Raw genomic sequence first — 27,679 nt, 5'->3', positions numbered from 1 at the left:
CAGAACTCTCCTTAAAGCTTTATCATGAGTAACTCCAAGAACAAGATCTGTGTTAATCTTCAGCAAAAACTTAAGCTCTTATTCTTTGATACCTTGTATTCAGAAAGCTCACCTCCCCCTTTCAAACAGATTTTTTTTAAAAAAAAGATGGGGTGGAGGAAAAAAAAAGAAGAAAACCCTTCACCTTTCTAAGCACGTCTAGTTACCCATTTTGCTTCGCCAACTCCAGCAGCTTGTCTTTAACAAAAGACTCCCTTGGTGCCACCCGGTCCAGATTCACCTACTTGGCTCTCTTTCCTCAACATGGCCATTATTACATTACCAGATTACAAATCTCAGGTTTACATTTTGCCAGCAAAATAACTTTTCTTATCCCTGAACTGTAAGGTTAATTACGCCTCAGGGCCAACCCACCCCAAAGACCTGATGTGTCAGGTTATTGCTGATGGTTATTAGAAGTACCGCTTATGCCCCTTTCCCCCACAGCTGGGTGGCAGAAAGGTGAATCCCTCCCTGCCCACAACAGCAATATGCGGAACAACACAACTGACTTGCCTCCTGAAGGATATTTTGCTCTGAGAGTAAGGGAATGGACTCATGTTTGCTGGCAGAGCACTTCCAGCAAGCCATGCTTTCTATGGCATGAGGGCAAATAGCTCACTGAGAGGGAGAAGCCTCTCACCTGAGGGGTTTCTCCCACCACTAAATGACTTAAATTGATAACGGGGGGAAAGGAGTGATTCAGCAACAATCAAATTAGCCGTTGGTAGGGCTCAGCGTTGCTAGGACTACCCCTACAAAGTGTGGCATCAGAGAATCAAGGTGACTCTAACCATAGACCTCTAGCCATTACAACAAGGGCCTAGATGTGGCAGACTTGAGGTACTGCCAGTCAAAACCTCTTCTTCCCCCAAATAAGATCACAGGAAGAGGCCTTCAATATTCACAGCAGCAACTAACTTCACAGCCACCTTTCTCTGTCATGGTGAGGTGACAGGCAATAGGCAGGAAGAGAATCCCACCTACCCATCCACTCTGCGGCTGCTGCCTTGACTAAGGCCTTCTTGATTCCTTCCTCTGGAAGCTGCTCCACAGAATGTTGGCCCAGGAGGCCAGAGATGGCCTTGTGGTTACATTCAGATGTCAGCTCTGAGAGGATGTCCTGATGTGGAACAGGTCCAGCTGAGTGGTGTTCCCGCCCTTGACAACAGGGGATGCTCAGAAATCCAAGGAAGTGAAGTCTCCAAAGTCACAGTCAAAGAGCTCGCTGATGCCTTCCCCCTCCTCAAGCCCAAAGTGATAGTCCTGGGTCTGGGGTGGCGAAAGTGCAATGAATTCAGAAGGCAGGAAGCTTGAGAAGTCATCTTTGCCTTGCTGGAGCAGGGCATCCACAGAGGCCAGTGGTGAGAGGTTTACGTCATCCCCAGGGCACTTCAGGGGCAGCGTACTCACTCCAGACAACAAGGGCTCTGCTGAGAGAGAAAAGGACAGATGGTAGGGTTTGATTTATAGAATCAAGACACACACACACACACACACACACACACACACAGAGAGAGAGAGACCTTTCTAGGTGGTCTTCCTGAGTCAGAGGCAAAATGAAGCATGCTTTGCTTTAAAATAAGGGCCATGGGGCGTATTTACAGAAACACAGGAAGTTAATCTAGGCTGAGTTGGACCATTGGTCCATCTAGCCCAGTACTGTCAACATTAAGTCGTAATGGCTCTGTAAGGCTGCAGGCAGATCTCTTACCTAGCTTGGTTTGGTGATCCTTACTATTCTTTGGTGCTTTCCCATCCAGGTACCAGCCAGACCTAATCCTTCCTAGCAGATGAGACCAGATATATTCAAGATGGAATTCTGCCAAACGGTTTCATGTGGTTTTTCCAATCCTACCTGAGCTAGAGGTATGCTGCTGAATTTTGGCAGTCCAAAACCATAAGTCTGTCATGCCACCTCCTCCCCCCTTGACCCTTGCCTGGCCTGGCTAATCAAAGCAGCCAGGCCTACAACATCGGAATGGGCCACTGCAATAATTAATGGGTCTCTTCAGGAGGGTCTCTGGTCTCCTCAAGGAGACACTCATTAGGCCCATTAGGAAGAAACCAAATTTAGCGGTGGATGATATTGGCAATTATAGGCCCGTTGCTAATGTTTCTTTCCTTAGTAAAGTGGTAGAGAGGATGGTGGCTGACCAGCTTTAGGCCCTTCTAGATGAAACCAACACCCTGGATCTGTTTCAGTCTGGCTTCAGGCCGCGCTGCGGTACGGACGAGCGTGCCATGGAGGCAGGAGAGGAGTGTGTGCAGCACCCATGGGACACCTGTGCAGCCACCATGCCAAACTGGGCCAAACCATGGTTCATGTCCATCGCTAGTCCTATCATATACACTATGAGAGTGAATAAAGAATGGTAAAAAGAATAATTAAAAGCAACAAAGGAGGAGAGGTAATCTTAAAATTGTTCCTTCTGAGTTAACCAATCAAAAAAACTTGAAAACCTTTCCCAAAGAAATGGATAATGCCTGAGCACATACACCAAGCTCAGGATGCGTTTTTAAAAGCCTTCATATAAACCGAATTGCACTGCCCAAAACTGATCTGCAAGGGTGGGAATTGTGTGGCTCTCCAGGTTTTTTCGAACTGCAGTCTAACAAAACCGGTGCTGGTCGATAATGGGAACTGTTATCCAACAGTATGGGGTGGGCCACTGTTCCCTAGTTATGTCATATGGTCCACATGCATAGTCACAATTGAATGAATCCTCTCAGTTTTAACAGCAGGCGGTCAAGAGTTCTGCCTGCCACAAGGTTGGTGGCTTGTCTGCAGCAGCCGGAGCTTGGGAAAGTTACTTTTCCAAACAAAAACTCCCAGAAACCTGCAGGCATCATGTCCTGTGAACAAGTACTCCAAAAAGATAACATTTTCCAAGATCTTCCTTATTACAAAACGCACATAGCCACGGCAACTGAAGTGAGGTCCCACAAACTCTGTTATTTTCATTTTCACTGAACGTGGCCTTGGGGAGAGACAGGCCATGCCAGCTGACCGTGTCTTCTGCCCTTTGTACTTTCAATTGCATTTATGCACAGAGTCGTCTTCTTTACACCTCCACCAGGTATGTGGATGTCTTATGAGGGTTGAGGCGAGGAGCAGGTTTACTGAATCTCCATACGTGGAGGAAATGTCTGCAGAAACTACAGCTGCAAAGAAAATACCTTCTTGTCTAGGACAGAGGTGCAGAGACTTTTTTTCTTGAACCCCCAGGGCCATATTCCAACAGTGCGTCAATCAAAGCCAGGTGAACTTAGATGCACTGCTGAGTCATTTGGACATTTTCCCACCAAACACCAGTTCAATTCGATTCAGGTCCTTTCAAAACAGTATGTTACTCTAAGATCTTCCCCGGATGCAAAGCACAACTCAAGCCCATGCATGCAACTGTTTCCCAGGTAGATGGTGCAATTGTTACAATGTCAGACCAGGATTTAGGAGACTCGGTAGGCCATTATAAGCGTGACACAATACTATCTGACAAATACATGCGCCTGGAAACAAACGCCACTGTTGAATGCCAAATCCCAAAGCTTCTGCCTTGTTTACATCATACCTTGTTCTCCACTCAGCAATGGCAAGGTCATCTCCTGGGAGGGGTTCAGAAGCACTGAGGCTGTTGTCGCTGCTGCTTGTGAAGACACAGGAGGAGAAGGTTCCTCACCAGCTACTTTCAGTGGACTCTTGGTGGGACTGCAGACCCCAGAGGTCTCTTCTGGACACAGGAACACATCAATGGGGCCCTGGGTGCTTTTCACAGCAATCTGGAAAGCCTGGAAGAGAAGATGACATTTAAACTGACAATTAAATAATGCAGAGTTTTCCGTAGTGATTTCACTGCCTTCTTGGGAATATTAATTCCATAAAACATGGTGGCAATTGCTTTTTAATAAAAATTTGGATTTAATCAATTCTTGCAAAGTACTGCAGCCAAATACTGCAGGAAGAACCGGCTGCAAAAAACTCCATGAATCACGGCTTGTTTCACATGCTTCGATTTCCTAAATCCTCACGTGTTTCTACTCTGTGCTTCTAGTGAGTAATACTGCCTGTATGATGATTATTATTAGTGGGTCATTTTCTTTAATTCACCAATTATATTTGGTAGGCTTTATACAGAACAACAGATGAGATGCCATTTCCTAGAAAAACAGATTTGTATTTTCTTGGAAAATCATGGTAGAATGTGGGGGATTCATTTCTGTCCATTATGTGATCTAGTTCAGTGGTTCTCAAACTGGGGTCCCCAGATGTTCTTGGACTGCAACTCCCAGAAATCCTGCCCAGCACAGCAAGTAGTGAAGGCTTCTGGGAATTGTAGTCCAATAACATCCTGGGACCCCAGTTTGAGAACCACTGATCTAGTGGATTGTTTCACCCACCCAACCTAGGAAAACTTGATAGCAATAATGTTTCTGTGGTCCTCTCCTGTGATTATAGACTTATGTAAGTTATCTAGTTTGGATTAATTCACTATACCTTTAATTGTGCAAGTTACCTCTTACAGAACAGCATTTACTTCCTATGGAATTATCAGAAAAAGAACTATTATCTGGATGTGAAACAGGCGATACTGCTATGCAGCATAGATGCAATTATGTATAAAAAAAATACTGTTTTGGAAAGCCACTGTGGAGTGGATTGTGCGTGACTGTCTCCTGACCTTATGATTTGAGCTCTTTGTTATATCCATTCAGAATGGTCTATAGGTAGAGCAGCCACTGCTTACATCCAGAACTTCATCCTGCATAAGGAGCGGCCAGCACAGCTGGTAGAATCTGGCTTCTAAAAGCTTGGTACAGAAGACATTCTGTCCACAAAGACTCAGTCAGTATGGCTACTACAATTCTGGGAAACAAAAAAAAATGTTACCTCTTTTGGGTCAGAGACTTGCATCTGTGTCTCTGGAGGGGCCTTGATCACCATCACCAGCTGTTCAGAGGGGTCTGCAATGCTGCGCAGGTCCTGGCAGGTCACATAAGCTGAAGTGTGCTCAGTTAAGTTTTGCCACAAAGAGGGTCACAGCCTAGGCACCAAGACACCAACTAAGATAATCTACACATCATTGCCAGGCACAGATCAACAGGTGTTGTCTCTCCTGATCAGAAAAGATGCCTATGACCATGAGCTACCAAACACCTACCCTTCTGTCTCAAAGAGAGAAACACATATAACACTGAGCAAAGTTCTGTTGTCTTCCTGGATGTTGTTCATCCACAGATCTGTGTGTACATTTCTGGGATTTTCTCAATGACTTCAGCTCCATACAACAGATGCCCTCAGTTATAATATCTTGGTAACTCATTACTAATAACAACAACAACTGTGTGCCATCAAGTCAATTCTGACTTATGGTGATGCTTTTCAGGGTTTTCTAGATCAGTGGTCCCCAACCTTGGGCCTCCAGATGTTCTTGGACTTCAACTCCCAGAAATCCTGGCCAGCAGAGGTGGTGGTGAAGACTTCTGGGAGTTGTAGTACAAGAACATCTGGAGGCCCAAGGTTGGGGACCACTGTTCTAGATAGTCCTCAGATGTGGTTTACCATTCTTTCCTTCTGGAGGCACCCTGAGGATATGCAGTTGCTCAAGGCCACACTCATTAGGCTCTTGAAACAGCAAATAATCATGTGTGTGCAGGCATGTGTGCCTGCATCCATTTTTTTGGCTATAATCCCCTAAAAATTCAAAACTTCTGAATTTTTTTAAAGTTTCTTTCCTTTCCTTTCTTCCTTTCCTTTCCTGTGCTTCCCTTCCCTCCCCTTTTCTTTTTGTTTACAAATTTAATAATAATGTCCAGCAAGCTGATCAAATTACACCTATAAAACATGGCTAACAAAGAGATCAGTCCAAATAATTCCATCAGGCGTTCCTAAGAGAGGACACTGAAATATATATACATCACATGTGGCATGAAGTGCCGCCTGGCTCCCAATCAATTTTTAATGGAAAAACACTGGAAAGGGTTATAATGAAACTGGATGTAATGAAATGTGACAATTGAGGCAATTCTCATAAAACTTACACACACACAAACAGCGTGGAATCTAGATTTCATTATTAAAAGAGGCTCTGTTACAGAGCTGCCAGGCAAAGATCAACAAGCATCTGAATGATTCAACCATTCCCTTTGTGCCTTCTCTCACGCATATGCACACACCTCTCTTCTACCTGAAAATGCACGGCCTGAACTTCCAGCAAGGTAGGGATTTTCCACTAGCTCACTGGGTGGGGAGGTGCAAATTAAAGCACCAACACCCACTTGTGGAATGTCAGGAGTGCAGCTACCTGTTCAGAAGGGAACACTTGGGCTGCTCTTGGCCTAACCCTGCAGTCATGAACCTGTTTTGTGTCCTCCAATCTGCTACTCCCACCCGATCCCCTTCGATCTCCAAAAGAAGGATATCCTTTGTTCTCAGGGTCTTCAGTGAGGAGCTTGAACTGAGTAGTACACATCTGGATGAGAGATTCCAGTTGTTGTTCTGCAACCTGAAGATCCTGGAGCTCCTTCACCAACTCCTGGCTCCTGGTACCTCCCACAGCAGACCGGCCACCCCTAGAAAACATAGTAAGCCAAGATGGAGGGACCATCAGTCACCTGATGACTCCTAGGAGGAGTCGTTCTAGGAGGGCCAAGCAATGCTCTACCTGCTTTCACATGATCAAAGTTGATCAAGCACCTGGAAAAATACCCACATAAGTAGGCAAAGAGTTTTAATACTGGGAACTGCAAAAAACAAAACAAAGCAAAACCTGGTCCAGGGAGAATGTTTGCTATTCAGGATTCCAGCCACTTCATTCCCCTCTCCTACTTCTTATGTGGAGAGATGGGCTCAGAACAGCCAGTTGTTTTGTATTTCCAAAAGAAAAGGGCTTTTTAAGGCCAAGGGCAGGGCAGCCAGTCACTTGGTGCTTCAAAAAAAGAGGGGGCCACTTTGAAGGCATAAAACAAGCATGTAGGAGGATAATCTTTATATGGTGACTTATAGCCCCCAAAGGCTTTTCAGGGGGCTGCAATTTTTTTATTTTGGGCCAAAAGATTTGGAGAGATATATCAGGGGGCTCCCTAATGTCTGAGGGAGGGCAAATGTGGCCCCCGAAGTTGCCCACCCTTGCTATACAATAAGCTTCCATATAAATCCGTTTTTCTGTTCCCAAATAAACAGATCCTCGCTGATCACCTGGCAGATACATAAGCATGTACCCAGCCTGGTGAAATAGTGGCCCAAACCTCTTACCTACTCCAGGTGCGATGGAAAGACAAAGGACTAGCAATTTAACAAACATATATATATATTGCTTATATTCACAAGGACAAAATGTGAGGTCAGTGCTGCGCTTGGAAACATCGGTTTTAGGACTGCAACCTCCCAGACACCCCGGCCAACATGGGTGTTCAGGGTGTGTTGTTCTTTTTTGGAGAAGGGGTTCCAACTCCCAGAATTCTCCAAGGCTTCCTCAGGCAGAATTCCGGAGGTTCTGGCCCACAAAGACATAGGCTTAGATGCCCTCCTTTCACCTACCCAGGCAAGGTGCAGGAACAACATGGGAGGACCTTCATCTTCATGTGAGTTAAAAAAAAAAGAAAGAAAGCGGGAGAGAGAGAAAAGAAAGCAAAGCAAGTATTTCCTTCTTCAGGCTAGAAAGCCAGGTGTGACAACACATACTCTTAAGCATGCCTACCTGCAAGTCCCATTTTGTTCAAGATAGTTCAGTGCAATCCCTACACTTTGCTTCTTGTGACATCAGGCCTGCTGGTCCTAGAACAGTGGTGGGGGATTTTTGGCCCCAACAGTTCAGTAACCATTGGCCATGCTGAGTGAGATAAATGGGAGTTGCAGGACAAAGCACTGGGAGGGCCAAAGACTCCCCATCCTTACCCCAGAGCAATGGTTCCCAACCATGGGTCCCCAAGTGTTTTTGGGCTACAGTTTCCAGAAACCCCAGCCAGCACAGTTAGTGGTGAAGGCTTCTGGGAGCTTTAGTCCAAGGATATCTGGGGACCCAATGTTGGGAACCCTTGCCCTAGAGACTTGCTTTGGAAAAACATGCTTAGAATTGCACTGTAAGCATACTTTTTCTTCTGGCCGGTGAAACTTCAGAAGTACAAATCAGAAAAAAAGCTCTATGAAAACAATCAGGAATCCCACTGGTTCAAAAGATGGGGCTTTGAAAAGAATACCTTAGTCACACCTAGAAAATGTATACAAAACAGATTTAATAGTCTGAATGGCTGACAGTATTCAGTTTGCCTGGCAAGACGTCCTATTTCTCCTGTTGTTGTTTAGTCGTTAAGTCATGTCCGACTCTTCATGACCCCATGGACCAGAGCACGCCAGGCCCTCCTGTCTTCCATTTCCCCCCCCCCCCGAGTTTGGTCAAATTCATGTTGGTTGCTTCGCAGACACTGTCCGGCCATCTCATCCTCTGTCGTCCCCTTCTCCTCTTGCCATCACACTTTCCCAACATCAGGGTCTTTTCCAGGAAGTGCTCTCTTCTCATGAAATGGCCAAAGTATTGTAGCCTCAACTTCAGGATCTGTCCTTCCAGTGAGCACTCAGGATTGAGTTCCTTCATAATGGATAGGTTTGTTCTCTTTGCCAGTGGTCCCCAACCTTTTTAATGCCAGGGACCGGTTTTGTTGAAGACCATTCTTCCAAGGACCGACGTCAGTGAAGGGTGGGGTGGGGGGCATCCGTGTGGGGGGGGAACCAGTACTAGGGGGATTTTTTTTTAACCTAAGATGACTTCGGTTAAAAAAAGAGCAGAAACGGAGGAAGGGAGGGAATCATGGGGAAAAGAGGAAAAAAAGAAGGTCATAACTATGGCACACAGACCCCTCAGACAAAGGTTGTGTTTTTAAGCACAAAAAAAGAGAAGACACACAGAGAGAAGACAATGGGAGGGAGAGAGTTTGCTTCCTGGGAGGAAATCATTGACAAATCTAGACAGCATCTTAAAAAGCAGAGACATCACCTTTCTGACAAAGGTCCACATAGTCAAAGCTATGGTTTTTCCTGTAGCGATGTATGGAAGTAAGAGCTGGACTATAAAGAAGGCTGACCCCCAAAGAATTGATACTTTTGAATTGTGGTGCTGGAGGAGACTCCTGAGAGTCCCCTGGACTGCAAGGAGAACAAACCTATCCATTCTGAAGGAAATCAACCCTGAGTGCTCCCTGGAAGGACAGATCCTGAAGCTGAGGCTCCAATACTTTGGTCATCTCATGGGAAGAGAAGACTCCCTGGAAAAGACCCTGATGTTGGGCAAGTGTGAAGGCAAGAGGAGAAGGGGAGGACAGAGAACAAGATGGTTGGACAGTATAATCGAAGCGACCAACATGAATCTGACCCAACTCCGACAGGCAGTGGAAGACATGAGGGTGTGCTCTGGTCCATGGGGTCACAAAGAGTCAGACACAACTAAACAACAACAAAGAGAGGAACTTTGTTGGATGCCAATTACTATGCAGCTGATTGCTAAATTTAGATACATAAGATTCTAAAACGCCTTTTTAAAACAGAACTCAATGTTTGCCTCTCCATTCCAGTTCCCCCCCCCCAAAAAAAAAACATACATTAAGAACACAATGTTGGCATCAGTGACAAGGATACAAAAGGAGGATGAGAAATTTCTCAAGGTTATTGTCCAAGATGCCCCCTATGCCTATACATAACAGCTCCAGTTGTGTAATCTATCAGTTTCAGCAAAAGAACAACACACACAAAAACAAAAAAATCCTATCTCTTTGATACCCCATACATTGCTTAATAATACCTGGGACAGATCAGTCTCATAGAAAAGAATACTGGGGAGAAGGGGTGATTCATAACCTTCTGTATTCCCTTGAGAAGGCTTGGGAAGGCACTGAAGACAAGGGATTAAATTTCAGTTTATGGCTACCAAAAAAAGAAAAAAAAAAACACTAGGGAGTTCCAAGCAGGTATAATGGAGGGAATAGCACAGAGACATATGGGGAACCAGACTAGTTTACAACCTCCATGGCCCCTCTCCCCTGCAACTCAGCTGTAATGATCACTCAGGTATTCATATAAGATAACCCCCTCCCCATACATACATACACATACACCACAGAGGCAAATACAGTGGTGCCTCGCTTAGCGAGGTTAATCCGTTCCGGATTAACCCTCGCTCAGCGAATCCATCGTTAAGTGAAACAAAAAAGCCCATAGGAACGTATTAAAACTGATTTAATACGTTCCTATGGACTTAAAACTCACAGTTCTGTGAGTTTTCTCCATTGCGGCGGCCATTTTGGATGCCTCGTTAGCGAGGCAAAACAGCGGTCACCATTTTGTTTTAGCGGTGGCCATTTTGGAACCGCCGATCAGCTGTTCGCTATGCTTTGATCGCGTCCACGCGATCATCGCATAGCGAAAAAAGCCCATAGGGGCCATCGCTGAGCGAATGCTCCAGCGATGGCCTGGGACCCATCGTTGTGCGGTTTCATCGCATAGCGAAGCGTTCGCTATGCGAGGCACCACTGTATATACAAACATACATATACAAATGCATATGTATACACACAGGTAGACAGAGAGACCGACAGACAGCTACTTTGTAGGTAGGTAGGTAGGTAGGTTTCAGCCAGACATCCTGGAGGGTGAAGTCAAGTGGGCCTTAGAAAGCCTGGCTAACAACAAGGCCAGTGGAGGTGATGGCATTCCAGTTGAACTATTTAAAATCTTAAAAGATGATGCTGTTAAGGTGCTACATTCAATATGCCAGCAAGTTTGGAAAACTCAACAGTGGCCAGAGGACTGGAAAAGATCAGTCTACATCCCAATACCAAAGAAGGGAAGTGCCAAAGAATGCTCCAACTACTGCACAATTGCACTCATTTCACACGCTAGCAAGGTTATGTTCAAAATACTACAAGGTAGGCTTCAGCAATATGTGGACCGAGAACTCCCAGTTGTACAAGCGGGATTCCGAAGGGGCAGAGGAACTCGAGACCAAATTGCTAACATGGGCTGGATTATGGAGAAAGCCAGAGAGTTCCAGAAAAACATCTACTTCTGCTTCATTGATTATGCAAAAGCCTTTGACTGTGTGGACCACAGCAAACTATGGCAAGTCCTTAAAGAAATGGGAGTGCCTGACCACCTTATCCATCTCCTGAGAAACCTATATGTGGGACAGGAAGCAACAGTTAGAACTGGATATGGAACAAGTGATTGGTTCAAAATTGGGAAAGGAGTATGACAAGGCTGTATATTGTCTCCCTGCTTATTTAACTTATATGCAGAGTACATCATGCGGAAGGCTGGACTGGAGGAATCCCAAGCTGGAATTAAGATTGCCAGAAGAAATATCAACAGCCTCCGATATGCAGATGATACCACTCTGATGGCAGAAAGTGAGGAGGAACTTGTAATGAGGGTGAAAGAGGAGAGTGCAAAAAACGGTCTTAAACTCAACATCAAAAAAACTAAGATCATGGCCACTGGCCCCATCTCATCCTGGCAAATAGAAGGGGAAGATATGGAGGCAGTGACAGATTTTACCTTCTTGGGCTCCATAATCACTGCAGATGGAGACAGCAGCCACGAAATTAAAAGACGCCTGCTTCCTGGGAGGAAAGCGATGACAAACCTTGACAGCATCTTAAAAAGCAGAGATATCACCTTGCCAACAAAAGTCCGAATAGTCAAAGCTACGGTTTTTCCTGTAGTGATGTATGGAAGTGAGAGCTGGACCATAAAGAAAGCTGACCGCCGAAGAATTGATGCCTTTGAATTGTGGTGCTGGAGCAGACTCTTGAGAGTCCCCTGGACTGCAAGGAGAACAAACCTATCCATTCTAAAGGAAATCAACCCTGAGTGCTCACTGGAAGGACAGATCCTGAAGCTGAGGCTCCAATACTTTGGCCATCTCATGAGAAGAGAGGACTCCCTGGAAAAGACTTTAATGTTGGGAAAGTGTGAAGGCAAGAGGAGAAGGGGACGACAGAGGATGAGATGGTTGGACAGTGTCACCGAAGCAACCAATATGAATCTGACACAACTCCGGGAGGCAGTGGAAGATAGGAGGGCCTGGCGTGCTCTGGTCCATGGGGCACGAAGAGTTGGACACGACTAAACGAAACGAGGTAGGTAGGTAGGTAGGTAGGCAGGCAGGCAGGCAGACAGACAGACATGCACAGACTTTCCAACTTTTAAGAACGGATGTGGTTTGAAGGCAACAAAACCAACCATTTCAGCAGAAGGAAACACACTGGCTGAACACCCCCCATCTCGACTTTGATCACTATGGTAACAGAAAAGATTCCTGAACCCCCCATACCTTCAGTTCCTTCCATTTGATCAAGAGGAATCCACAATCCAGAATCCGTTTTCTAGTTCTTTCAGTCTTTTAAAAAAATCTCTTAGCAGGCAAAGGAGGGGAGAAAGAGGAGTACTGAAGGGGAACTAGCAAAGTAAAAGCAACCTCCGAAGTAAAGAAGCACTTCTCTCTCTTTTTTTCTTTTGCCTAGTAAGGGGGAAATAAGGCAAAAGGAAATGAAGAGGAGGAAGAGTTGGGGGTGCCTGCAAGAAAGGAAAAAAGGGAGGAGGTCAAGGGCAAGAAGGAGAAAAGGCAGGAAAGGAGAGGGGGAGACACATATCAGGGAAAGAAGCAGAAAGTGCAAAAATGAAAGTGAAAGGGGGGAGAAGGGGAGCAGGGCGAGGCACGGAGAGGCCGGGCGAAGCCCCGAGGAGAGGCTGAAAAGGCCCCTGGAGGCTTTTACTCGTAAGTAAACCCCACCAATTTCCCCCACGGAAGCCGCGACCTCCAGCTGGGCCTGCCTGGGGAGGCTGTGTTGACAGGGCCGGCCAGCCGGGCAGCCCTAACGAGCCTTTCTCAGACAGAACAAAGGGAGGCAAATAAGGCAGAAGGAAATGAAGAGGGGGAAGAGTGGGGGGGATGCCTGAAAGAAAGGAAAAAGGGGAGGAGGTCAAGGGTAAGAAGGAGAAAAGGCAGGAAAGGGAGAGGGGGAGACACAGACGAGGGGAAAAAGCAGAGGGTGCAAACATGGAAGTGAAAGGGGGGAGAAGGGCGGTGGGGCAAGGCGCGGAGAGGCTGGGCGAAGCCCCGAGAAGAGGCTGAAAAGGCCCCAGGAGCCTTTTACTTCCAAGTAAACCCCCACCAATTTCCCCCCTCATGGAAGCTGCGACCTTCCAGCCAGCCCTGCCTGGGGAGGCCGTCGGGCAGGCAGCCCTAACGAGCCTTGCCCAGGCGGTGCGAAGGGAGGCCAAAGGGCTTCCTCTTCTCACAAAGAAGCAGGGCTGGCTCGGGTGTCGCTCCTGGGCCCGTGGGCAAAGCCTCCCGACCCAACCTGCTGAGGAGACCACGGGGCCAGCAAGAGGCTTCCGCCGTCGCCCTGGCCGCCTGCTTGCCTGCCCGCCTGCCTTCCTTCATCTACCGACCGACCGACCGACCGACCGGGCGGCCCTCACACTTGGAACAAGAAGCTCATGGCGGCGGCAGAGAAGGAGGTGGCACGGACCCAACAGCAATGGTCTCAGCTTGGCCCTGTGAAGGGGTGAGGGAGCGCTCAGGCCGGTGCTGGCACGTTTGTGCGTGGGCAAAGCAGCTGTGGGGAGGGGAGTGTGTGCGGGGGGGGCAGAGGCCTCTCTTCGCGGCCTGGTCTGGCTCAGACCAGGGACTGGCGCTGGGTCGCGGACCGGGGGTTGATGACCTCTGCTCTTTGCAGTCCAGGGGACTCTCAAGAGTCTCCTCCAGCACCACAATTCAAAAGCATCAATTCTTCAGCGGTCAGCCTTCTTTATGGTCCAGCTCTCACTTCCATAAATCGCTACTGGAAAAACCATAGCTTTGACTATTCGGACTTTTGTCGGCAAGGTGATGTCTCTGCTTTTTAAGATGCTGTCAATGTTTGTCATCGCTTTCCTCCCAAGAAGCAGGCACGTTTTAATTTCGTGGCTGTTGTCACCATCTGCAGTGATCATGGAGCCCAGGACAGTAAAATCTGTCACTGCCTCCATATCTTCCCCTTCTATTTGCCAGGAGTTGACGGGACCAGTGGCCATGATCTTAGTTTTTTTGATGTTGAGCTTCAGACCATTTCTTGCACTCTCCTCTTTCACCCTCATTAAGAGGTTCTTTAGTTTCTAAATTAATTAATTTAATTAATAGAAATAATTTCTATTTCTCTTAGTACAGGTTTTTTCTTTCTTTCAGAACAAACAGGCCAGTCTGCAAAACCTTAGTCATGAGATCCACTTGTGAAAGAACACTGATCAACAAAAACCACACACACACACGCAACATACATTACATTAAGTCTAGTATGGTTATCAGTGATAACTTATCACTCTTACCCCATTTTGCTCCCACAGTTTATATATCTGTCCAATGACTCAAAGCACATCTTTACAAATCCTCTGTGTTTACTCTAATAAGGGAGACAAAAGTTTATCTCCTAAAGCAAAACAAAATTCAAAGACATGAAAAACAACTTTTTTGTAGAGCCCAGGGGGAAAAAAACTTACTTTTTTGGATAGTAATTCCCAGAATCCCTGTTCCATCATGGTTACATATCCCAAAAAGTACCATGTCCAAATTTAGATCTCATGCAAATAATAGTAAAGATTTGACCTCTTTTTTGAGACAAAAAATAGTTTAAAAATCAGTGTAATTCAGTTGGAGTAATCAAATATTGGCCATCCCAAGAACTGCTAAAAGCTTAAACCAGAGTTGGCAACTTGTTGTACTCTAGATGTTGTTGAACTAAACTCCTAACCTTCCTCACCACTGGTTGTGATGATTAGGGCTAAGAGGATCCACAGATGGGCAAGGCAGGCAAAGCCCTACTTACAGCCACTGGATATGGTTCTTGGACTTCTTGGTGATCAGCTGGATGCCCTCCAGGACGTTTGTGATGTCATAGATCCGCCTCTTCTGCACCTTCAGCACCTCTGCAGCCCAATTGAGATCCACAACCCCATCAGGCGATTGTCTCAGCAACTCCAGGAAACGTTTGGTGGTCAAATTCAAAGAGGTCTCATAGCGGGATTTCTCTCCAGGAGACTTTACCCCTAGGGATCAATGAGGACTTCATTACATCTTGCAAAGTTCATCATTGCCTGGCTTAGAATATAGACTTGTACAGTGTGTGATCCTCAACTGCATGATGAGTCAAGCAGCTTTCCGAAGAATTGCTCCTCACTGGCTCAGATCATAAACTGAGCATCGCCCAGGGTTTCCGCTGTGAGTATCCAAGATAGCAGGAAGAAAAAGAGAAAGTGAGGCCAAATTTCCCGCGGAGAAAGACTGTGGAAGTACAAGAGTTCATGAGGCCATATTATGATGCCCCATTTACGTGCAGGGAATAGTTGTACTGCTGTTCTGTAGTTCTAGATATGGTCTCAGAGAGCGCTAAATTACTTTTTTTTTTTTTGGGGGGGGGGGGGAAGGGGAGAAATCACTTGATTTGCCAAAATTAGTTCCAAATGGAGCTCAGCTACCAATGGAACACAATAACAGTAGAAGGATACCCAGAACTTGGAATCCAATTTACATGCATTTCCCTTTAACAGAAGTAAAATAGATTAGATGAAGCAGTGAAAGAAAGAGAGAGCTGCTGAAGTATTCTACTAGGTTGCCTCTAGTTTCAATGATTCCACCAGTCATTGCCATACTTTCAAGTTTACTTTTATGTTCTTTTAGGGATATCTGCTTTTATCTGACAAAAAAGCTCAGACTCGCAGGGTGCTAACTTTGAAGCTTTGAAGTTACCAGCCTTGGCAGTTTTTAAACAATCGGAATCAAAATAACTTGCACTTCCATTTTACTAGGAATCCATGGTGGTCCCCGAATACACTAAGCCATGAATAGCAGTGACTCATGTGGCTGTTCAACTCCTTAAGTCTCTTATCTAACTAAGGACAGGAGCTGGGAATCCTTGGTTCTCCAGTTATTTGGAATTGTAAATTAAACAGTCCTTTGCCACTAGCTATACTGGATAAGGCTGATAAGGACTGCTGGAGAGCTAAAGGCACCACATGCTTGATGTGAGTGGACTACAACTTGTCTTGGAGTTTGCTGAATGGGAAGAGGACATAATCTCCTTATTAGAGGATGTAGCAAAGTGATGCGGAAGCAAAGCAGAGCTTGGAAGAATTACTTTTTGGACTAAAAATTCTAAAACATGCCATCTGACATAGTCAATGGAACTATGGTCCAAAAAAGTAACTTTTTCCACCTCTTCAGCAGAGGCAAAGGATCTGTTAGTTCGGATCATGCAGCCACAAATTTCGACAGCTCTGAAGCAATCACTTATGTCCTGGATGCCTCTCCTGATTCTGTGAAGCTGCTGTAGAAGCTGATCATTCTCCAGAAAATGCTTGCATGAGCCACCACTGGCACTAGATATAAAGCACATTGCAAAGCAGAAATGAGAGCATGCTCTCATAGTTCATACTCTTGGCTGCATATTCTCAGCTTCCTTTACACATGACAAGATGGAAAGCTTAAGGGCTTTTTTTCTGTCTTGGGTTCAAAAGCAACAAGAAAAGTAGCATATTCAAAGCTTTCCACTACAGTTTTCCTTGAACACAAAACATCTCCTTGATTAGAACTAGATCACCCCACAAGCCAGGAACCCTGCCTTATCAGGCCACCAGGGCAAGGAACCTCAAAAGTACTATGGAGTAAATTAAAGTGCAAAGCACTCTCGGCACCTTTGACAGGATTTTTCACTTTTCCTCGGGTTGCTTGAGCACTCTCTGCAATGTACTGGTGGTCAGTCTCCAAGTTCAACTTCCGTTTTACCTGGAAAAGAAGAGAGAGACATTTTTCAAAGGTCAGCAAAACAACTCAGGGAGTCCTATAGTGGTTTACGAAAAGCCACAGCACTATTGTGACATCAGCTTCCTTAAGTTACTTCACCAGATGCAGGAACTGCCAGCAGAGTATCTTCTGCATAGTCATAGGCATATATTTCCTCTGAGTAAAAGAAACTGAAAAAGACAGCATGGAAAATGTCACTATGAGTAACAGTAGAAACAGCAATATTAGACTGGGGAGATCTCACTTTGAACCCTCATTAAGCCATGAAGTACACTGGGTGATCTTAAGGCAGTCACACAAACTTAGCTTAGCAACCTTCAAAGATACAGTATATTGTGAGGATAAATTGAGGGTAATTCCATTTTTGCTAACCTGACTTCTTAGTGGAAGATAAGTGGAAGTAGACTATCACAGAATTATGGAGCTGTAATGGGCTTATAGACCATTTAGTCCAACCCTGTGCTTGACACAAGAAAGGAAGAATTAGAGCGTCCCCAACTGATGGCTGTTCAGTACCTGCTTAAACACCTCTTGCAAGGGAGAATCCACCACCCCTCCAGGTAATTATACATAGCGTTGGTCTGTTCTTATCTTCAAGGTGTTTTTACTAATGTTCAACCAAAAATGTACCGCTCAAAGTACAAAGCTCTAATACAGTGGTGCCTCGCTTGACGATGTTAATTCGTTCCAGCGAAATCGCTGTAGAGCGAAAACGTCGTCAAATGAAATTTTAAAAAACCCACTGAAACGCATTAAAAACCAGTTAATGCGCTCCAATGGGCAAAATACCTAATCGTCCAGCGAAGATCCTCTATACGGCGACCATTTTCGGGTGCCTGTTAAGCAAAAAAAATGCCTCCTAAAAACACCGGGGAGCCATTTTGAACAACCGGTGGCCATTTTGAAAACCCGACGATCAGCTGTTTTGATTGTCGAAATGCGAAGACTCGGTTCCCAAAGCAGGGAACCGATCGTTGCAAAGCGAAAAAAAAACATTAAAACATCGTTTTGTGATCGCAAAAACATCATCGTGAAGCGGATTCGTCGTTATACGGGGTAATCATTAAGCGGGGCACGACTGTACTGATGTCTAAGCTAGCACGGAATAGATCCTTGTGCTGTGTATGACAATATTTCAGACATTTGGAAAGCACTATTTTTATTTGTTTAGGTACATACCATATTTTTCCGTTTATAAGACAACCCAATGTATAAGATGACCCCCCCACTTTTTTAATCCCAAATTAGAAAAAGAAGGGATCAAAGGGCTTCCTTTTTGCTAAGCCCCGTGCCTTGGCAAAAGGCAGGGAAAGCGGCTGTCAAAGTGACTGCCACATTTCCTTGCCTATTGAGAAGGCACGGAGCTTAGCAAAAAGGAAGGGAGCAACGCCTCCCCTTCCTTTTTGATAAAGTCCCGCGCCCCTTGCCTTTTGAGAAGACATGGAGCTTAGCAAAACGGAAGAGAGCAACTCTTCCCCATCCTTTTTGCTAAGGGCCATGCTGTCTAAAACAACCCTCAATTTTTTCTCAAATTATTTAAGGAAAAAGTGTCATTTTATACATGGAAAAATATGGTATTTATTTATTACCCTTTCAGGCAGCGCAGTAAACAAAATTCCCTGCGTAGTTCACAAGCACTTTACAAAAATAAGACACAAAAGAACAAGATAAAATAGCATAACATCTGTAGCAGGGAAGTAAGCACAGATCATAATACTTATCAGGGAGTCCTACAATTACCAGGGGGAGGAACAAGACAGTGGAGAAGACTAAGAATACTAAAATAGCTCTCCAAATGTGTGTGTGAGGGGGAAAAAAGTTTCACTTCCCCTTGGTTATGAAACTGCTGTAATATAGGTACCGAATTTTCCTCTCCAAGGAGGGCACTCCACAATTAAGGCACCACCAAAGAAAAGATCATCTCTCTCATAGCCACCACTGCATCTGGTGGGAGCAGCCATGGATGATGACAGTAGGAAGGTAGGTGAATAAAGACATTCCTTCAAGTACCTCAGCCTCAAGTGGCTGATGGCTTCAAAGCCTGAAAACAGTGCCTTGATTTGGGCCTGGAAATGGACAGGTAACCAGTGCAAAGGCATAATAATAACCATTGAAACAAGACCCAGTTAACAGTCTAGCTGCCCTGTTTTGGACAAACTGAAATCTGTGAGCTGTTTTCTACTGCAGCTCCACATATTATATACTGCAATAATCCAAACTGGAAGTTAGGAAAATGTGAATGATGACTGTTGGAAATTTCTCTTTCTGTCAGTCAAGTCATAGTTAGTCCATCCACCTGAACTGATAAAAACCACTCTGAGCCACCTAGAATACTTGTCCTTCTAATGACACCTCTGATGGATTCCAAAGCATATACAAACTATGGGCCTAACCCTTTATGGGCAGAACAACCCCCTTCAGAAGAGGCCAAATGTTATTTAGCTGGGCAGAGAAACTAATCTCAAACAATATTGCCATCTTGTCCACACTAAGCCTCCAGCTTGCTTCATTTACTCCATTATCCTAGACTGATTCAGAGCATCAGCTGCTTGTCACATCTTAGTTTTCTTTTCCACGTATAGAAATATTTTAGCAAATTTCAGCAAATCTTATATCATAAGATACCATTTCACATTCTCACTGTAGGAAGCATACAATATTACGGTAGCACTTAAATAACTGCTTGTAGAACAGCTCGCACAACCAGCGCAAACACATAGCCTTATCATGAACTGGCTTATGGGAGTGGAATTAAAGTACTAAATTTGACTCCTGCACAAGGAGGAAAATCAGAGGGTTTGCAAGCAATGAGAGCTTTGTGCTTGTGCAAACTTTTTCTAGAATGGAGCCCTCCAGAGATTGAGAACTTCAGCTTCCATGGTTTCTCCTCAACAGGCATTAGCTTGAACTGGGAGAAACAGTCAAACAACATGTGGAGAGTCACATCTTCCTGATCCCTGCCCTAGAGTAAAGGCACTTCCCATGTGAAATGAAAACAAGGATCCAAGAGAAATAAATTAAAATGCCTTTGCTTCATTGAAAAACCAGAATTTCTAGCAGGCCTGAATAGAAACCTAAGGCAATAAGGCAATTAAACCAGTTTAGTTCTGCAGAGTAGACATGCCCTATGGAGGCTTTCACAAAAGATGCCAAGAATGCCTGTTGAATGCAGGTGAAGGTTAGAACTGGTGGATAAAATTAATGGAGCTTATAAAGCATAAAGGCAATATTTTTAATTCAGTCCCAAGACATATTGCCGTTGACTATCAGTTCAGTCTCCAAGTGTGTTTTCCTATTCCCGTCAACAGAGGATCATTTATGGAACAACAAAATGCTGCATCCAGACTATCTCCTTCTCAGTTGCAGTAAGGATGTCATTTCTGCAAGAATAAAAATACTGATACTGTATATCAATTTATACAGCTTAGCATCCTGGTTTCAGACACAGGCAATACAAAAAGATTTAGGCATCTCAGCTTTTTAGGCCAAACTTCTTAGTTGTGAGAGCAGCTAAGGAAAACTGGGCATGCATGAATGTCACATAAAAGAAGGGCACCAATTTTATGCACATTTCATTTATTTATTTATTTATTTTATTTATATCCCGCCTATCTGGTCAGTTAAGACCACTCTAGGCGGCTTCATGCTGTTACATCCCACTGAACAGGATTTTCCATCTGATAAATATGCTTTAAGTGGGCTAAGATACATATAATCTTTAGCCCTGGGTGAAAGTTTTGCACTTGGATGTACAAGCTCTACTTTGTCCTCTGATTTTGCGCACTTGTTTTGGGAAGCACTTCTAAACAGACAGCTTCTAACACTACCAAAAACACCTGTTTGGATTTTGTCTCCTTAACGGATTTCCTGCAATGAAAAAAAAGGAAGCTGCAGTGGGGGAAAACGCATGGAAGTTAATGACAATGTCTGAACCCTCCCCCAATAAAATCCAAGAACATAAGTTGCAACTGGGTGGACTATGAGGCAATTCCATAACAAGGATTGATTGTGTCTGCACTATGCAGATACAGCAGTTTGATACCACTTTAATGGCCAAGATTACATCTGACAGAATTTCAGGAATATCGGATTTGTTGGTGCAGTACTTACCACCACATTCCTCTGAACTACATCTCTAGAGGTCTTTAGCAGACAGCTCTGAGTACTTCACCAAACTACAAATAACAGGCTTATTTACGGTGAAGTTCTGACACTTAAAATGGTATCAATTGTGCACTGCAACCACACACTCCAAGACTCAGGTGGGATCTGGTGCTGTGAAAAAGTTCAGTGATTATTTGCCTGTGACTCTGTTACACAGCCTGCAACTTAAATTTCTTAGCCATCCTGAACACTGAAAAAGGGAGGTAAGAAACTCAGAATATGAGAAATAATTTACAATACTGTACCACAGTGAGCTCTACATTGGCCCCAAAGAGATACTAAAAGCAAATGTAGTCATGAGATTCCATCTGGTGTGAGCACAGCTGAAAAATATCTGACTTCCTTCGCACTTAGAGATGCCATCTAAACACGCGGACATTTTAAAATGAACAAAAAGGCCGTTGTTACCTCTCTAAAACTGAAAATGTAGAATGGGAAATAAATCCCCAGATGTAATTCAGGATAGCCTTTATTTTACTTAAGGTTATTAATTTTTTTCTTTTTCTAAAATGGCAGGTCCCTGCTCTTCAAGGGACTAAGCTCCTCAAATTCTGAGGCCTTGGCATCCTCCACCCATCCCAGGTCATGCCCTCAAACCCACCCCATAGCTCGCACACAGCCATGCTAACCGGGTGGGGAAGCCAGGCAACAGGCACCCCAACGAGACAACACAAAGTGAACGCTCATTACACATTCCTGACCCAAACAGTAGCCCCTCCAGTTAAGACAAAGAACTGGCTGTAAAGCGGCTGCCCACTGCAGACCCCTCAACAGAACAGGCCTCACTGGGAGGAGGATGTCAAAACTAGCAGAACGCTTAAGGAGCCAACCATCTCTCGCGCTGCCTGCTGGGAGACAGCAGTGGCAAGGATTGTTTCATTGATCCATCAAACCCCTTGCAGTGACCACACTCCAACAACAGATTTAGTTCCCTTAAGAGGGTTGCAAAGGCAAGACTTGCACAATATGGCCAAGGACAATCTTAGTTCCTTGTTTTCATTTAAGCAACTGTCTCATCGCCAATGACTGTCAAAATCCCGTTTACTAGATCTTTGATGAGTCAGTCCAATTGAGAAGGCAGAAGACCAACCAGATTTGCAAATTCAGACCCTTAAACTGATATATTTCCATAATTCTGAGTATACAGACTGGGACTGTCACTGCACACTCTCCTTCCCAAAGGAATTTTACTCCAGTAACAGCTACACAATGGGGAAAAATTCAACAGGGGCATTTCCCAACATGGAGACAGAGTTCAAAACAAAAATTGCTGCCTACCACAGATAACTGTCAAGGACACTGGTCTTCTTCTGGCAGGAAAAAGTGACAAACATGGACTGAAAAAATCCAGGGACCAGATGCTTATTAGTACGGCATTTTGCAAATATCAAAGTAATTTTGTTGAAGTATGCCATGACACATGTAGATACATTTGCTGCAACCTGTAAAGGGGGAAGCCCACACATTTACAACTAAACCCATTTAAACACACATGCAACTAAGACTTCCCATGCTATGGCATCCTATATGGGTACCAACTACAAATATACTGTATCTATATATAGCTTTCCACTTCCAGGAAATCAAGAGACATGACCCCATTCTTTCTCCATGGGTTAGCATACCTGTGAAAGGGGATGATTGAAGAGGGCTTTTCTGTTTGCCAAACACCATTCTTACGAGTATAGTCAAATGGTAGGATCAAACTCCCCTTCTTGATCTATCTTTTCTTCTTTAGGTTTCAAACAGATCTCTTGCTTCATACCAACACCTCAGTGCCAATTAAAACTGCCGTGACTATATTATCTCTTTCACCTCCACACTATTTAGGACAGTGGTTCTTAACCTTTGTTACTCGGATGTTTTTGAACTGCAACTCCCAGAAACCCCAGCCAGCACAGTTGGTGGTGAAGGCTTCTGGGAGTTGCAGTCCAAAACTCCTGAGTAACTCAAGGTTAAGAACCAGTGATTTAGGATATAACCTAATTGCTTCCAATTGCAAGTGATGTACCTCCCAGCAGTAATTGTCAAAAGGTATTGCAGATAAATTGTTAAGACTGGCCCAGAATATTGTGCTTCCCAAAGAAAAAGGTATGGCCCCTCGCTCCAACCATTTACAGAAGCCAACAGACAAGGAAATTAAATCTCATCTCAACCCTGGAAACAAGACTTTTTTCCCCACCATACCCAAGGGTAAGAGGCTAGTGTCGAGGTGCCAGATAACAGCAAACATAACTTTGGCATCCAAGTGGGGATAGAAACAACTGGTACAGAGCACCCACTGCTACCTCTCAGCATCCGCTACCCAAGTGGCTGCCCCACTCTGCCAAATTGTAGGGTCAACCCTCAGTGGTTGTCCAAGGTACATGATATAGACAATATTAATTAATTAATTAATTAATTAATTAATTAATTAATTAATTAGATTTTTATACCACCCATCTGGCAGCCAAGGCCACTCTGGGCAGTTTACAACAATATAAACAGCAACAGTGAAACAATAGAAGACAAGACGACTCTCAGCTTTAACTGAGTGGCCAGTAACTTTTCGATATTCCCGAAAGAAAACAGACCCAGTGAACAAATGGTGGCATGGTAAAAAATCCTGTTAAAGTCAACTGGTCTACTCTAGCTGCAACAGGATATAGGTCAAATATTACAAGACCATAAAAACAAAACAACAGTGTATAGCTTATCTTCACCAAATCTGCCTCCTAAGCACACACAATAATTAAGTAACAGCCAAAGTCTGTGTTAATAGAGGTCTAAAAGCAGGTAATATGTGATCGATTATTACAAGAAACAGCAAGCTCTCTTCTCATCTGGTATCATTTGATGATCTGCTTGTTTCTTCTCATGCTATAGGATGGAACATTATGTCCCACTGCCCGAGCATTATGCTTTTTGATGTCACGTTTCAGGCTTCTCTTCCACTATTGTTGTTGTTTAGTCATTAAGTCGTGTCCGACTCTTCGTGGCCCCATGGACCACAGCACGTCAGGCCCTCCTATCTTCCACTGCCTCCCAGAGTTGGGTCAAATTCATGTTGGTCGCTTCAATGACACTGTCCATCTATCTTGTCCTCTGACATCCCCTTCTCCTCATGCCTTCACACATTCCCAACATCAGGGTCTTTTCCATGGAGTCTTCTCATGAGATGACCAAAGTACTGGAGACTCAGCTTCAGGATCTGTCCTTCCAGCAAGCACTCAGGGTTGATTTCCTACAAAACGGATTTGTTCTCTTTGCAGTCCAGGGAACTCACAAGAGTCTCCTCCAGCACCACAGTTCAAATGCATCAATTCTTTGGCAGTCTTTCCTCCCAAGAAGCAGGCATCTTTTAATTTTGTGGCTGCTATCACCATCTGCAGTGATCATGGAGCCCAAGAAAGTAAAACCTGTCACTGTCTCCATATCTTCCCCTTCTATTTGCCAGGAGGTGATGGGACCAGTGGCCATGATGTTAGTTTTTTTTTTTATGTTCAGCTTCAGACCATTTTTGAGCTCTCCTCTTTCACCTTCATTACGAGATTCTTTAATTCCTCCTCACTTTCTGCCAACAGAGTGGTATCATCTGCATATCAGAAGTTGTTGATATTTGTATTCTTGAAGGATTTCACGGCCGGGATCTAATGGTTGTTGTGGGTTTTTTGGGCTTTGGCCATGTTCTGAAGGTTGTTCTTCCTAACATTTCGCCAGTCTCTGTGGACGGCATCTTCAGAGGGCAGCACTCTGTGCTCTGATCACAGTGCTGTCCTCTGAAGATGCCGGCCACAGAGACTGGCAAAACATTAGGAAGATCAACCTGCAGAACACGGCCAAAGAGCCTGAAAAACCCACAACAACCACTGTTGATATTTCTTCCAGCAATCTTAATTCTGGCTTGGAATTCCTCCAGTCCAGCCTTCTGCATGATGTACTCTACATATACCTAAGTTAAATAAGCAGGAGGACAATATACAGCCTTGTCATACTCCTTTCCCAATTTTGAACCAATCAGTTGTTCCATATCCAGTTCTAACTGTTGCTTCCTGTCCCACATATAGGTTTCTCAGAAGATAGATAAGGTGGTCAGGCACTCCCATTTCTTTAAGAACTTCCCATAGTTTGTTGTGGTCCACACAGTCAAAGGCGTTTGCATAGTCAATGAAGCAGAAGTAGATGTTTTTCTGAACTTGCTGGCTTTCCATAATCCAGCGCATGTTAGCAATTTGGTCTCTAGTTCTTCTGCCCCTTCGAAATCCAGCTTGTACTTCTGCGAGTTCTCAGTCCACATTCTGCTGAAGCCTACCTTGTATGATTTTGAGCATAACCTTGCTAGTGTATGAAATGAGTGTTCTTCCACTATATCCAATAATAAATGTACACAGCACAGCTGGACAGGATTAAAGCTGCAAACCATGGCTATATTCATATGACACATACAGTTCACACATATACATGCAAATATAGAGTACACAGTCCCCAGGAGAATAAGAGCAGAGCAAAACATCCTCCACCTTTTCTCTGACTTTATTAAGACTATCTGCCAACCGGATGTAACAGAAGCAAGAACTACTGTACATTGTTACTGCCACTTACTTCCTCTGGGTACAACCACAAGCTTATTCATTCTGGATTTCTCATCTCACCCCCCCTCCTTATTTTTTGCAAAATGGGGGAGAGTAACATCAGACTAGGCATTACATACTTTGGGGTATCTAGCTCTAAAGAAAGTGATGCATAACACAACCAGAGCCCAACATTTGCTTTTGTTAAGAACACGCTGCAAAAGCCATAAAATCATATAACAGGAAGTTACGCTGCCTGGTTAACAACATTTGCAGGCTCTTGCTCTGAAAGGTGGTGGTGGGGAGGAGGCCCATTGCAGTCCTGCCAGCTAGTGATCAGAAGAATTGCATCCATCTGTCTCTGTCAGATAGAAGAGTCTTGCCAGATTCAGTGCAACGTCTTTAGGACTGGACCTCCTAGTTAATCATTTCTTTGCAAGCTTTCAAGAGCACTATCTTTGCCCTCCCAGCAAGTGTGCTATATATGCCACGTTTAAGCAGTGTTTCAGTTCTACTTCTGAGGTTCTCCCCACATCCCTCCTTTAATTACAGGCTTCAAACAACCCTTTACAAAAGGGGGGGGGCTTCCAAAACGACTGTGCTGTATCACAAATATAACTAGTAACATATCATTCCAGTCAGACAGTTGGGGCTTAGAAATGCTAAAGGGCCTGATCTTAAAACTCATGACAGTCAGTCTGAACAGAATTAGTAGGTTCATTAGTAGGTTCAGTCTCCTACTCTAGGGGGTAGTGGGATGAAAGATCTGAGAACAATTTATTCCACAGCATGTGGGTTAAAATAATAACACGTGCTTTATTATATAGATAGATAAAACTTTATTACGGTCAAAAGACCAGCCACCGTGCTTTATTCAGATTTGAAACCGTTCCAATGTCCCAAGCTGAAAAAACTAAAATGAATTTCACATTTCTAATGATCACAAGGCTTTTTTTTTTTGTTAAAATAGTTTTCCATCTTGTTTTACAGCAATCCTGCAAGCTGCTCAAGAGCTGCTAGACTGGATCAGGCACGACTGAACGCCAAACAAATGACATATACAGTATATTCCTTCTGGAATATATATTTCGGGTATTAAAACATGCCCTCTATGCGCACCCCCATTATCTCGTTTTTGCACATGCATCAAACAGCACGTGTTCCTGCTGGCAAAGCTCCTGACTTCGTGGAAGCCAGAGAACGGGGGGGGGGGGGGAACGGCGGCATTACCGGTGGCCGTTCCAGAGCAGGCCTCTGCGTTGTGGTCTCCAACCGGGCCGGCTGCGGAGTGGCGAAGAGGAGCAGCTCGGTGTCGTTCTCTCCTTCGGGCGCGGGCAGCGGGTCTGGCGTGGAAATGATCACGATCTGCTGTTCCATCACATGGATGGCCTCCGCTCCCCTCAAGAGGGCTTCCAGATCTGCCACATTCTGGGTGACTTCCAGACCCTCCAGAGACATGATACAAAAAGTGGGGACTCACATGCCCGAGAACTTGGGCGAGGAGAGTTGGGGGGGGAGGGAGGGGAGAGAGCCTTGATCTTGCCCCCTCCGCCTTCTCCTCCTCCCCTCGCCGCCCCCACCCCCGCACAGCAGGAAACCCAAAGCTCTCTCCCCCCCCCCGTCTTGATTCCCCCCACCCTCGATTTCCCGGGAATCAGAGTCGTATCAGCGGGTCAGTGCCCTCGTCCTGGACGCTGGGCTGCAGGGAGACACCGGATGGCAAGGGCTGGTAGCCAGAAACACGCCCCATCCTCTTTACGAGCGGAGGCCTGGGAAATGGTGCAGCTCCGAGGAGGTGCAGCGAGTCAAGGCCCCGAGTGGAAAAGAGGCCACCGAGCCGAAAAGGCAGGACATCGGGGCCGCTTCTTTCCAGGTCATCTGCGAAGGGCCCCGATCGCCGCTCGGGACGAGGGGAGGCGGCGTTGGGGGTGGGTGGGTTTACACCCAGCAAGGCTCTCTTCCGCCCACGCTGTGTGCAGGTCACTGCCGCCCTTGGTCGCAGCCCAGCCCTGCTCCGCTCCGTTCCAGATCCTTCCCCATCCCCTGGAGACGGATTCCGGCTTCTTCGCCGGCCCTCCGAGCCTTTTCCGCCGGCGCGTT

General features: G+C 45.1%; 1 protein-coding gene across 2 annotated transcripts; it reads right to left on the bottom strand.

The window, feature by feature from the left end:
- On the bottom strand, positions 1 to 27,128 carry E2F1 (E2F transcription factor 1). Of its 2 annotated transcripts, none has more exons than XM_020814225.3 (7): positions 26,810 to 27,128; positions 16,757 to 16,847; positions 14,893 to 15,112; positions 6,460 to 6,609; positions 4,928 to 5,042; positions 3,612 to 3,828; positions 1 to 1,469 (listed from the first exon to the last, which is right to left on the bottom strand). In XM_020814225.3, the coding sequence occupies exons 1-7, from the start codon at positions 27,035 to 27,037 to the stop codon at positions 1,219 to 1,221; spliced, it is 1,272 nt and encodes a 423-aa protein (XP_020669884.1). In that variant the 5' UTR covers positions 27,038 to 27,128; the 3' UTR covers positions 1 to 1,218. The 2 variants fall into 2 exon arrangements, with proteins under 2 accessions (XP_020669884.1, XP_020669883.1); XM_020814224.3 differs by having other exon boundaries at positions 1 to 1,472; positions 26,810 to 27,127.
- Between the last annotated feature and the right edge of the window lie 551 nt (positions 27,129 to 27,679).

The sequence above is a fragment of the Pogona vitticeps genome, chromosome 4 (assembly GCF_051106095.1).
Source record: "Pogona vitticeps strain Pit_001003342236 chromosome 4, PviZW2.1, whole genome shotgun sequence".
NCBI lineage: Eukaryota > Metazoa > Chordata > Lepidosauria > Squamata > Agamidae > Pogona > Pogona vitticeps.
This window is presented reverse-complemented; position numbering and strand designations above follow the sequence as displayed.

What these genes read in the sequence shown, in the direction of transcription:
- E2F1 (XM_020814224.3), bottom strand. Translation starts at nt 27,037, where the DNA reads ATGTCTCTGGAGGGTCTGGAAGTCACCCAGAATGTGGCAGATCTGGAA. An exon ending in CTGCTCTGGAACGGCCACCG is followed by an intron (nt 16,848 to 26,809) that starts GTAATGCCGCCG and finishes CTTCTTTTCCAG; the next exon opens with GTAAAACGGAAGTTGAACTT. An exon ending in AAGAACCATATCCAGTGGCT is followed by an intron (nt 6,610 to 14,892) that starts GTAAGTAGGGCT and finishes TATGTTTTCTAG; the next exon opens with GGGTGGCCGGTCTGCTGTGG.